Raw genomic sequence first — 13,908 nt, forward strand, 5'->3', positions numbered from 1 at the left:
AGTGTGATTAGTTGTTACTAATGGAAATACCCGACTGTGTGCTGATTGCTTTTTCTATGAGATGGGAGAGAAGAAATCTGAGCTGAACTCTTTACATGTATTTCTGCTACTAAACAGCAACTACTCTTTAATTTATCCTCCCTTCTCCTTTTATAATCTAACCATTCTCACCCCTTTACGTCAAAGCAACTAAAACAAAAGAAAACAGAACTATTGGAAATGTGCTAGTGCAGCCAAGGGAAGGCTGTGGTGTTAGGGTGCATACCTGCTTCCAGGGCTGACTGCCCAAGTGTAGAATAGGAGACTATCTGCCTGGCTTGATTTTAGAAGCAAATACTCCAGGTACCATTTCTTTGGGTTTAATTAGTGTTAAAAATCTCTTAGTGAATTAAAAAAAGGTAATTCCTTAATTACAGATCGGGGGTAAGATGCAACATTCTCACAGGAGAGGCAATTCGCTTCAAATTACATCACCAATTTCCTACTCTAACCCCGGGACAGGACTAGATCTACTCATAAATGCCGTCTAGAGAAAGAAGCCTACCATTTTAAATACATTCACGCTGAGCTATAAATAATTGAGAGCAGATTCTTTCCCGAGTATACTGGTAGATGTTAGGGAGGACACTAGGCAATGATAAAAAGAGGAGTTGGGAAGATGCCTCATCTTGGACCCATATCCCCTACCTTTGATCCTATACATGTGCATCAGGGGTCACATTTCTTTGGGATGTACGTAGAAAGAAGAGGGATTATTTTTGGTTTTCTGGAGTTATCCTCCCAGCAATTGCACCACCATACCCCATGCTCTCCCCCATGTTACTCCAGTAACCCCCTTCCCTTGCTGTACTGCTATCTCTGCAAGGACCCACCTGAGGGGTGACTGCAGGGCAGGACACACTCTTCTTTAACACCCCATCCCCTGATTGTCAGTACCACCATCACATAGCCTGTTTCAGACTTTTCTGAAGGATCGAGATAACATAGGAAATTATAGTGCCTGAGGGAGAAATTCTTGTTAATGTCTGCTATATATGATAAATCTGTCTTCATGGTATGTCTCATGACAAAATCACCATTGAAGTTAAACATTTCATCTGAGGTCCACTTGTGATGCTCTCTAGACATCAGGTCCATAGCTGTTTGTCAGATTAGCCTCCACTGTGTGCTCTCCAGTCTTAATTCTAGAAATCCCACTCCGTACTTGCAAGGGTTAGTCTGACCATAGGGTCTACCCATCTCCTAGACAGACTGTTTCTCAAATCTGGGTGTCATGAGAACAAATCGAGCATGACTGACCATCTCTCCAAGTAGTACAAAGGATAGAGAGGGTGAGAAGGAGTTCCTCCTAGCACACACTTCCTGACGACCATGGGTAGCAAGCCTACTTCCCCCATCCATTGGTATGAGATGGCCGCGGAATCTGCATACATTTGTGGGCTCTCTCTCTCTCACACACACACACATCTGTGTATAGTACAAATAGTAATCCTCAGAAATTGTTTCAAAACTCATACAGAGAAGGCTACATATCTAATTGTTTCATAATTAACAAGTCTGCCTTTATCCAATAGAGTTGTATTATTCATCTTCTTCCTCTCTCTTTTCTTCCCCCTTTACATTACACTCTAGGCTCCATGAATAAGAAATGTGTTCATCTTTTTCATTTAAAAGTTTTGATGAAAAACAAAACAAAATAAAATAAAATAAAATAAAATAAAATAAAATAAAATAAAATAAAATAAAAGTTTTGATGGCCACTTGCTTAGTCACCAAATAAGCTTCTAGAGATTTGAAAGTACTTCTCAGGAGGATATCATTAAATTCTCAGCCGAGTGCCTTCCTATTTCTTCTGTAAAAGAGATGACACAATAGAGAATGACAGGAGGGTCGTCCTCCAGTTGCAGAAAGGAAAGCCAGAAGTCCTGAAGAAAAACTCACTTGCTCTCACCATTTTATTTAAGGATAGACCTATTCTGTTAATGAATTATAGGCACTCTTTTATTTTTTATTTTATTACAGAAACTTGAACATTATCCCAGTTTCTTTCTAGGTCATTTAGATTAGAAATATGATTACTAGTAATTTAAATTATAACAGCTTTCCAATGCAAAACAATTTAAAAATCCTTTGACATGTACAATAATGGTCTTTTGCCTGCAGGGAAAAGAGCACGTATATTAATTGAATGCAAATATGTGCCAGAGCTTCTCACATTATTTTGTTGATATCCAAATGCCTCCTGATACCTCACTTGGGTGTCTAATGGGATATCTAGTGGTCTTCCCTACCAAATCTGTTCTCCATGTCATCTTCCCCATCTCAGTTAATGGCAATTCCATCCTTTCAGGTACTCAAGTCAAAGAATTTGGAATCAGCCTTAATCCTCCTACATCTCACATCCAACCTAGAAATAAATCCTTAGCTTTACTTTTAAATATGTCTAGAATCAGACTATTTCCTAACATCTCCTCTTCTGGTCCAAGCCACCAGATTATTGTAACACTCCTAGCCAATTTCCTACTTTTGTGCATGTTCTTCTATTTTCCCTGTATCTAGCAAGAGTAGCACTTTCCAAACTCAAGACAGATCATGTTAAGTTTCTCCTTTGCATCAAGAGTATATGCAATAACCTATAAAGCAGTGACATAATTTGCATCTTTTCACTAATGGCCTGTGCTTACTCTGTCTAAGCCACATTAGCTGCTTTGCTCTTCCTTCAGCTCTCAAATCAGGGCCTTTGCATTTGCTGTTCCCTCTGCCTAGAACGCCCTTCCCCTTATCTACTTCAGATCTTTGCTCAAATATCACTTTTTCCCATAAGGTTTTTCCTGACTACTCTATTTAAATTAAAACATTCATCGCCCCCTCCACACATATATATACACATATGCATAGTAATACCTACCCTCTTTACGTGCTTTGTATTTCTCTAAGCAATTGTCACCATCTGACATAATATATATTTTATTTATTTGTTACTTTTATTTATTTCTGTGCATTAAAATAAATTCACTAAAGAAGGAATTTTTATTTTTATTTTTTCATCATGATAACTGTGCTCTTTAATCCCCATCACCTATTTCACTGGCCCCTCACCCACCTTCTCTCTGGTAACCATCAATTTGTTCTCCATAGTGAAAAGTCTGTTTCTTGGTTTGTCTCTCTCTCTATTTTTCCTTTATTCATTTGTCTCATTTCTTAAATTCCACATATGAGTGAAATCATATGGTATTTGTCTTTTTCTGACCTACTTCACTTAGCATTATCCTCTCTAACTCCATCCATGTTGTTGCAAATGGCAAGATTTATTCTTTTTATGGCTGAATAATATTCCATTATATATATAATAATAATATAATAATAACATTCCATTATATGTATCTATCACATCTTCTTTATCTATTATTTATCCAAGTGTCAATGGATACTTGGCCGGCTTCCATAGTTTGCTATTGTAAATAATGCTGCAATAAACATAAGAGTGCATGTATCCCTTTGAATTAGTGTTTTTGTACTTTTGGGGTAAATACCCAGTAGTATGATTACTGGATTGTAGGGTAGTTCTATTTTTTTGAGGGACCTCCATACTGTTTTCCACAGTAGCTGCTCTAATTTGTATTCCCACCATAATGCAGAAGGGTTCCTTTTTCTCTGCATCCTTGCCAACACTTGTTTCTTGTGTTTTTGGTTTTCATTGTTCTGATAGGTCTAAACTGACATCTCATTGTAGTTTTTGCTTTGCATTTCCCTGATGATGAGCAATGTTGAGTATCTTTTCATGTGTCTGTTGGCCATCTGGATGTCTTCTTTGGAGAAATGTCTATTCATGTCTTCTGCCCATTTTTAAATTGGATTATTTGGTTTTTGGGTTTCGAGTTGTATCAGTTCATATATTTTGGAAACTAACCCTTTATTGGATGTCATTTGCAAATATCTTCTCCTACTCAGTAGGTTGCCTTTTAGTTTTATTTTAGTTATTTATTCATGAGAGACATAGAGAGAGCTAAAGAGAGGCAGAGACACAGGCAGAGGGAGAAGCAGGCCCCATGCAGGGAGCCCAATGCGGGACCCGATCCCAGGTCTCCAGGATCACGCCCTGGGCTGAAGGCAGGAGCTAAACCGCTGCGCCACCCAGGGATCCCTAGGTTGCCTTTTAGTTTTGTTGATTGTTTCCTTCACTGTGAAGATACTTTTAATTTTGGTATAGTCCCAATAGTCAATTTTTTCTTTTATTTTCCTTTCTTCAGGAGACATATTTAGGGAAATATGGCTATGGCCTCTCTTCAAGAATTTTTACGGTTTCAGACCTTTAAATAAGAGGTTTAAATAAGAGGTTTCAGGTCTTTAATCCATTTTGAATTTATTTTTGTGTATGGTGAAAGAAAGTGGTTCAGTTTCATTCTTTTGCAGGTAGCTATCCAGTTTTCCCTGTACCATTTGTTAAAGATATTGTCTTTTTCCCATTGGATGGCATTCCTCCTTTGTTGAAAATTAATTAGCCATATAATTATGGGTTTATTACTGGGCTTTCTCTTCTATTCCACTGCTCTATGTGTCTGTTTTTATGCCAGTACTGTACTGTTTCAGTTACTACCATTTTGTAATATAACATGAAGTCAGGGATTGTGATACCTCCAGTTTTGTTTTTCCTTTTTCAAGATTGCTTTGGCTATTCAAAGTCTTTTGTGGTTGTATACAAATTTTAGGATTGTTTCAGTTCTGCGAAAAATGTTGTTGGTATTTTGATAGGGATTACATTAAATGTGTAAATTGCTTTAAGTAGCATAGACATTTTAACAATATTTGTTCTTCTAACCCATGATCATGGAATGTCTTCCCATTTCTTTCCATCATCTTAAATTTCTTTCATCAGTGCTTTATAGTTTTCAGAGTACAGGTCTTTCTGTGCTTGCTTCAGCAGCACATAAACAGAGTACAGTCTTTCACCTCCTTGATTAAGTTTAATCATGGTTATTTTATTACTTTTGATACAATTGTGAATGGCATTTGTTTTCTTAATTTCATTTTCTGCTGCTTCATTATTATTCATTCTATAGGAATGCAATAGATTTCTGTACCTTGATCATAGCCTGCAATTAATATTATTGAGTTCATTTTTCAGTTCTGGTCATTCTTTGGTGGAATCTGTAGGGTATTCTATATATAGTATATGTCACAAAGAAGAAATTTTTTTTGTTCGCTGCTAATATCAGATATCTAGAACTGTCTGACACATAGCATGTGTCCTGTAAATACCTATTAAATAAATGAACACATTCTTACAACAATGCCAGGAAGTGATTACTATACCTCACAGATGAGGGAAAAAAACCCAAAAAACCACCAAAGCCATTTGCAGCAATAGCAACAACAAAAAACTTAAGACAGATGCAGTGAGGTTAAATAACTATTAAAATATTTTTAAACATTTAACTTTTAAAAATGCCCATTAATAAGAGACTATGTAAATAACTATAACAAATCAATGGAGTACTATACAGCTATAAAAATAATGACTGTCTATAATCTCATCTGGAGTGATCTCCAAGATATGCTGCTAAGTAAGTTATATAAATATGTTACTATTTGTTTAAAGATAAGAAAAATATGTTTGCCAGTATAAGCATAACTTGATGACTTGTGCCTTTAAAATTTTAAACCACCTTGATGTGCTACATGTTAAAAAATGAACTAAGACAACAACTTGCCTAAAGTCAGACCCCCTAGTAAGTGATGGAGTGACATTTAAATTCGGGATTGCCTGATTTAAAAGCTATTTTCTTTTCATTAGCCCATTCATCAAGAAATATCCAGAACTACTATATTTCTTTGTTTTTCTAGTGGCTAAATTCTTGAAAGTCATTTCAAATATATAGAATGCAAAGGGATATTGGCTTTTAGCAGTTCTTTCAGTAAAGTGAATGTCAATAATGTTAATAGCAGAGAACCAATATGTATAACTTTCTTAATCTACTAAAATCATTTTGTTTTTCTCCCCATAGCTGCTGGCTGGCAGTTTCAGGAAACAATGGTCTTATAACAAGTCCATTGTTGTGGTCATTCATCATACCTATCACCATTATCCTCATCAACAATATTGTTATATTTATTATCATTATAGTCAAAGTAATATGGAAGACTAACCTGAATCTGACAAGGTAAGCTTACCAATTAGTGGGACACTTCCAAGCATGACTCATTCAGTACATAATACAGCACCGTAATATATCTACAGATCCTAAAAGAGTTTTCAGACTTTTGGGACAATGGCAAGGATATGTGGTTTGCAGGGCAGATTTTCTTTTAACCTTTGTCTAAGAAAGTAAATCTCCTCTTCTCCCAACAATATGGAACTGCATTACATAACATGCTTTTGTGCTGTATGAGCCCAACTAAACTAAACCCAAAGACTTCAAAAGAAGAAATTTCAAGAAATCAGATTTGAATAATTAAAGAAATTAGAAGATTGTAAGGAGATGCTGATAACTGTATTTCATTTTACAAACTAGAAGCTGCAGGCTATATTTTACATGTTTCTTGAACCTGATAATGGCTTTAAGTTTTTTAAATTAGTTTGAAACATAAAAATTGGGAGATTTCACTTAAAAATTATATTTTCTCTTGAAAAAGTTGGGACATCTGGCAACATTTCATCCACATTTTCTGCAGGCAGGACAAGTGCTCTCTGGTTTATAAGTTAGCATGTGTACTGCTTCTCTCCTTTCCATAACCTTTCTGTCCCCCTAAGCATATTCATTGTCATCCCTGGTAAACAAAAAAGCTTTCAGTTGGACAGGTAAAGAACAGAAACTATTAAAAAAAAAAAAAAGAACAGAAACTATTAAACAGATACACCCTCCTTATCCACAACTCCAACATCACAATTGTTTAGAACACAGTGCTAATAAGGTCATGAATCCAGGTTTCATTTTACAAGACTGTGTTTACCTCCAGCTTATTTATTTATTTATTTATTTATTTATTTATTTATTTATTTAATTTATACCTCCAGTACATTTATTAGAAGTTTATCTGTGAGCTTTGTTGGTCATCAAATGGATCTGTTTAGTATGAATAGATGGGTGGGAACAACCATCATTAGTGGGAATATGATCTTAATATGTGCTTTTACTGATCAAAACTAAATGTCATCTTTCCTAATGAATGATAATCCATATTGAGGAGAAATGTGAGGGGAAAGACTATCATTGATAATCCCTCAAACCTTTGTTTTATTAGCAATGCAGAAAAATCTCAGTAAAATCTTAGCCTAATTGCAGAATAGGTTATATTTCCTTTATACAAAACAGTATTATTTTGGCCACAGACAACAATAATTTGTATTTCTAGGTTTTGGCTGATAGCTCATAGTTCTTAAATTGGCTTAATCACAGTGAAAAGTAGGTTACAATTTGATTGTTTAACAAATTATCATTCATGTATCAGATTCTTATGCAGTTTTCTTTGCTGCATAAGAAACCACCCCAAAACTTACTGGCTTAGAGTGACAATTATTAATTATTTGTCATAAGTTTGAGTGTTAGTCAGGTAAACTTGTTCTGGTCTTCACTGACTTGAATATGGATGGATGGTCTAAGACGACTTATTTTTGTGCCTGGTGGTGAGTGGGTGGTGGTTTTGAGTGGGAGCTGCTCAGTTGGGAAAGCTAATCTCTGTTCCATGTGGTCTGTCATCATCAATTAGTCCAGTCCAGGCTTCTCAAAGAGTGATGTCAGGGTTCCAAAGAACAATTAAAAAAGGCCAGCTCTATCAAACAAAATGCTTTCTAGGTTCTGTTTGTGGAACAATTGCTAACATCCCCTTGGGAAGGCATAGGGCTAAGTCCAGATTCCTACATTTCTACATTTTGATGACCTTTCATTCCCATATCAACCTACATCATAGGAAGATCCCAGATGCCCAGAGAAGGAATTTCTCACTGACTGATCCGCAAAATAATCACCAAGATAAAACTCCTTTCTAAAGAAAACATTGATTTTTACGTGTGTGGGGTACTTGCCTGCAGTAGTATATAAGGGACTGTTTATACCTGAGCCTTTAAGCAAATATCACTGTATTCCTTAATAAAGCTTGCTAAATCAGATTTTAACCAGATGTAGGTCTAACATGGTTTTCCACTTGATGCATAATATTGTTAAAGAGGATATATGGGCAGTTGCATATGTATTCTCAATTAGAGGGTAGCAATGATACTAAAAAATAAAATGATTTTAATAATAAAACTGTATTTTCTTTCTTGTTTTCTCTTACCTAGCACAAAAAAGGTTTCATCCCTAAAGAAGGTTCTTAGTACATTATCTATTTCGGTTGTTTTTGGAATTACCTGGATTCTGGCATACTTTATGCTAATCGGTAATGAGGACGTCAGGATTGTCTTCAACTACATGTTTTGCCTTCTCAACACCACCCAGGTATGGTGTGGATTAGTCTGAAAGTAGCAGATCATGCAGTAGTGGTGAGAGTACCCTGGACCAAGCTAAAGGTGACCTTGAAGGTCATTGCTCTGTTACTTTTAGGAGACTATTTTCAATACATTTTGAAAGAAGAGGAAAGAAAGCTTGTCTCACATCTTCAACTACTGAGAGTAGTTGGGAGTAGTTCCCACTACTGTGGGAAGTTGGTATCATGTTGGTTGTTTCGGGCCCTGGTCAAATATCACTGAAGAAACTAGTCTTTGATACAAAATGGAAACCATCGGGAACAGCACTAGATAAATTTGACTGGACCACAAAGGTTGAAGAGTCTGTATAGCGCAGTGTGGAAGTTGCTTGGCTGTTTAAATTGTTACCACCACAGTTAATGTTTGTAAGCCCTTTGGTGACCCTCTCCAGTGCCTCAAGTGAGGGATATATGCTTGCCACTAAATTGACTAAATTGAAATGAGTATAAGGCAGTTTTTCACTGCCGTCAACACCCAATGGAAACTCCCCAGAAGAGAAATAAATAGGGTATTGACAGCAGCCATTGGATTGCCAACTGACCCATGGGCTTGTTGCCTAGAGTGATGAGGATTTAAAAAAGTACCTGAAAGGAGAGATAGTCAGGGATATTCTCTCCTCCTACGGCAGGCACATTATAAAATAGAGGCTCATTACAAAATGTTAATACTCTCTAGTAAAATTGAGGGTGACCATATGACAAGAGCACTGGGCTAAAAAGAGAGTTAGGCTGTCATCCAGCTTTACCATTAATTATCATGTGATTTTAGGAAAGTCGTACAACCTGAGGGAGGTATGTAAAATCTAAAATGGAGGGGGGATGTTAAAATTGGTGCTGTGTTTTCCAAAGCAAGTCTGAATATTGACTACGTGAGATTTACATAGTATGTTAAAATGCTTATTCCTCAGCCTCACCCCTTACCTGGTCAATTGGAATCTATGGGGTAAGAGCTAGAAATCTTCACTTTAAATAGGGATTTTATTTTTAAGTACACTAAAGTGACTATATGTAAGGCTCCTTCTAGATTGAGTGATAGATTGATTTTTACAAAGATCTTATTTATTTATTCATGAGAGACACAGAGAGAGATACAGAGAGAGGCAGAGGGAGGAGCAAACTCCCTGCAGGGAGCCCAATGTGGGACTCGATCCCAGGACCCTGGGATTATGCCCTGAGTCAAAGGCAGACACTCAACCACTGAGCCACGCAGGTGTCCCATCCTTCTAGATTTAGAATGCTGTAATTCTGATAGACATTTACTAAGTGCTATAGATATTATTTTAATAGCACAATTTGATCTTTATGGTAGTGAGAATTGTTTGATTCATACATTTTATCTTTTTCAATAACATCTCTGGGATTTTAAGGAGTATAGAAATATTGGGATTCCACTCACACAGCTTCACAGGATGTTGTCTTCATGAGTTCTCCATGGTCTAGGTGTTTTCCTAATTCTTGTACAACTAGAAATTTATCCAGTCTTTTAAGTATAGAATAGTGTACTCCACAAAGAGGACCAGATTTCTTATATCTTCAAAATAAATCTCTCTTGAACAATCAGGATGGCCAGTAACCACTTCTGCCCTTCCAAGACCTAAGTCCCTATGCATCCTTCCTTGTGTCATCATCAGATGGGTAAATACTGCCTCTTGGATAATGATCAAGTTAATCTTCCTGTTTTTGGTCAGAGAACTGGCCAAAGGAGAGTTTTATTAGTTAAATTCTCAGGGTCTTTGGGTTATCTTACCAGAGCATCAGAAGTCTCCTACAACAGTATTCATAAGATATGCTTCTAGAAATAGATCCTTATAAGGCTTGGGCCCTAGAGATTCTAATCTGGAGAAATTTTTTTTAAGTAACTTTATTTCTAAAGAGTTTAAAACAGGAAGTTGCAAAAATAGTAGAGTTTCCCAGGCACTCTTTTCCCAGTTTTCTCCAATGCTAATATATTATAACCATAGTCCATCATCAAAATCAAGAAGTGAACATTGGCACAATACTATTACTCAACTAGTGATGTTATTTCCACAAAGGAGATAAATGAGAAATTTACAGGGGGACTCTTAGATGCTGTCATATACTTCATAATATCCTTCTATTGCAGTTACAAGCAAGAGACAGAGTAGTATATTGGCTAGAAGAGCTTTGGAATCAAATGGAGTTGAGTTCAACTCAGTTGAACTTATTACCAGTTGAGTAATCTTAGGCAGGTTACTTAAATTATCTGAGCTATAGTTTTCCCACCTGTTACATGGGCTGCTAAGGCTTATTTTATAGGGTTGGTGTTAGGATTAAATGAGAAACATTAAATGATGAGGATTACATGAAAAGCACTGTCTGATACCAATAGGACTTCATTATGTGGTGGTTTTCATTTTAAAAGTGTATATGTATACAATGGAATATTACTCAGCCATTAGAAACGACAAATAGCCACCATTTGCTTCCACGTGGATGGACCTGGAGGGTATTATGCTGAGTGAAATAAATCAATCGGAAAAGGACAAACATTATATGGTCTCATTCATTTGGGGAATATAAAAATTAGTGAAAGGGAATAAAGGGAAAGGAGAGAAAATGAGTGAAAATATCAGTGAGGGTGACAAAACATGAGGGACACCTAACTCTGGGAAATGAACAAGGGGTATCGGAAGGGGAGGTGGGCAGGGGGTTGGGGTGACTGGGTGATGGGCACTGAGGGGGGCACTTGGCGGGATGAGCACTGGGTGTTATGCTATATGTTGGCAAATTGAACTCCCATAAAAATAATTAAAAAGTGTACAGAAAATAGTATTCAGTCTTTTGTAGATTAATTTCTCATGCACATCTGATTTTTGTACATAAAGGACAGAAAAGCAATGAATAGTAGTGCTTAAAATTGGTTTTGTTCTTAAACACTGCAGACTTTTACTTGTTGTGTAGTAACTTGTTGTGTTACTAAAATGCCAAGAAATGTACAATCATAGAATGTTAGAACTGGAAGGAGAATTAAGTGACCCATAGGCAATCTGTCTCCTTCAGGAATTGAAGTGAAGTAACTGCAGTCTACTAAAACATAAATATTTGGTCTTTGTCCTCAGTACACAGTTCCTAAAGTCTTTGGAATTGATTGTCTTGGAAGTGATGAGTATCTTTTGTATGTTAATGAATGACTGGAGGCTGGGGTCCCTAGATAGCTTCAGGCTGGAGGCTTGTTGCCAGAAAGACTAGACCTGGTTTAGAAGTTTGGAACTTTCAGCCTTACCTCCAGGAAGGGGAAAGGGGCACGAGACTGTGTCAATCACAAATGGCTAATGCTATTGGGTCCTAGAGTTGCGAATCCTGTATAATGGAACCTCCATAAAACCCCCTACATGAAGGGGTTTGGAGAACTTCCAGGTTGGTGAACATATTAGAGAGCTGGGAGGGTGGTACACCTGGATAAGGCATGGAAGTTCCATGCCCCTTCCCCTATACCTTGTTCTATGATCTCCTCCATTTGGCTCTTCCTGAGTTGTGTCCTTTGTAATAAACAGGTAATGGTAAGTAAAGATACTTCCTAAATTCTGTTAGTAGGTCTATTAAATGATCAAACCTGAAGCAGGGAGGTGGGTTTGAAACCCTTGACTTTGTAGTCAAGTCAGACAGAAGTATGGGTAATGTGGGGACCCAATGTTTGTCCCCAAACTTCACTAGCACCTGAAGTGAAGGCAATCACAGGACTGTTAACCTGTGGAATCTGAAACTAACTCTTGTTTGTTAGCGTCACAAATCAATTGGTATCACCCAGTTGGTATCAGGAAGAGAAAGAGCCTCTCAATCATACAGCCAACATGTGGTGAACTGGGACCTAAATTCGGGTCTTCTAAATCTACTGTTTCCATGTAGCACTTTATATGTGAGAGGAACGTCACCTGAACCCTCTGAGATGACAAAGTGCACAGCAGCTGCAGATGTAAACTCAGGTTGGGGAGTTGTTGTCCATGATGAGATGGGCGGGTGGCAAAGCAAAACAAATCTCTTCCCTGATTCTGTATCTTAACACTGATCTAGCATAAAACTTTTATTCTATCTGCCAGGGATTGCAAATTTTTATCCTGTACACTGTCAGAACAAAAATCTTCCAGAACAAAGCTTCCGAAGTGTTGAAGTCACTGTCGCTATCCACTGGGAGAGTGAAGCTGAAGCCATCAGTGACCACAATGAGGCTGCGTGTAAGGATGTATAACATGCTCAGGTCACTTCCAACCTTAAGTGAACGCTTTAGGCTGCTGGAGCCATCTGTCATCATGGAGGAAACGACACTCTCTGAAAGTGACCAAGCAAACCCAAGCATCTAGACAGTGAAACTACTGCCTTTGTGATCCTCTTTTTATACAATTCATGTTAAGTGTTGCTTATTCTGTTTCTTTCCTTTAATACTTGGTCCTCCCAGAGAGTCTCCTTCAATATATTTTGTTCAAGGCTAAGACTCAGGTAAAACTTGTTTATTATCATCAGGGATAATGGATTCGGTATTTTTTTCTGTCATTCAGTAGATTCTTACCTGAATGAGGTAAAGAATTCCACCCAGCATTCAGGATAATTCAAGATTATCATTGTTACTTATATCATAAATGTGACAAACTTTGGTAAAAGAAATTCTTTTACAATTTACCAAAGAGGGCATGGGGAGAAAATATTTACCTTCTGGAACAAAATGACTCCTAATGAACCCTGCAGTGAGTTGCTTATATATATATAATACTTTTGATCTGTGAATATTTTAATTTGTATTTGCTTATATTTTTATTTCTACTTAAGGATTTTGTGCCAGTTTAACCTCTGGAAAGGGATACTTTTTTTCTGTTCAAAAAAGAGCATGTTTTGTGACCAGAGGATTTAGCACTCTAAGAAATGGACAGTGAGACACAAAAAAGATGAGCTGGTTACTAGAGCCTCTGTGTATTTCTTTCTGGATCTTGATACATCTGTCCTTTTATTGATGAAGCGACTTTGAGACTCAAAAAATGGGAAGTTAGTCACAAACACCACTTATGGCTTTTGAAAAATCTAACTGCTCATGGAATTTCAAACACTTGAATTATGAATGGCTTCCTGAATAAAAAATGACCTCTACTAGAGTGGGAAGCACTCCCACTAAACGTAGGAGATATAGTCTTTGAATTGTTGTATTCTGTTTTGTCATAAACTAGGCAAGTGCTATGAGTGCACTGAACTAAGGGACTATCAAATGTCATGTGACCTGTGACATACCCTTCTTATCCTACCCTAAAGAACACGTGAGGGTTTATATATATATATATATATATATATATATATATATATATATATATATATAGGGGATCCCTGGGTGGCGCAGCGGTTTGGCGCCTGCCTTTGGCCCAGGGCGCGATCCTGGAGACCCGGGATCGAATCCCACATCAGGCTCCCGGTGCATGGAGCCTGCTTCTCCCTCTGCCTATG

General features: G+C 37.2%; 1 protein-coding gene across 2 annotated transcripts in view; it reads left to right on the top strand.

Annotated features, from left to right (window-relative positions):
• ADGRG7 (adhesion G protein-coupled receptor G7) overlaps positions 1-13,595 on the top strand; it is a 66,860-nt gene extending 53,265 nt beyond the window's left edge. For both annotated transcript variants that reach the window (XM_025416379.2, XM_035709992.2), the window contains 3 exons: positions 6,006-6,161; positions 8,279-8,435; positions 12,522-13,595. In XM_025416379.2, the coding sequence (XP_025272164.1) occupies positions 6,006-6,161; positions 8,279-8,435; positions 12,522-12,782 (574 nt within the window). In that variant the 3' untranslated portion in view covers positions 12,783-13,595. The remainder of the gene's footprint in view (positions 1-6,005; positions 6,162-8,278; positions 8,436-12,521) is intronic.
• Positions 13,596-13,908: the final 313 nt, after the last annotated feature.

The sequence above is a fragment of the Canis lupus genome, chromosome 33 (assembly GCF_003254725.2).
Source record: "Canis lupus dingo isolate Sandy chromosome 33, ASM325472v2, whole genome shotgun sequence".
NCBI classification, from domain to species: domain Eukaryota; kingdom Metazoa; phylum Chordata; class Mammalia; order Carnivora; family Canidae; genus Canis; species Canis lupus.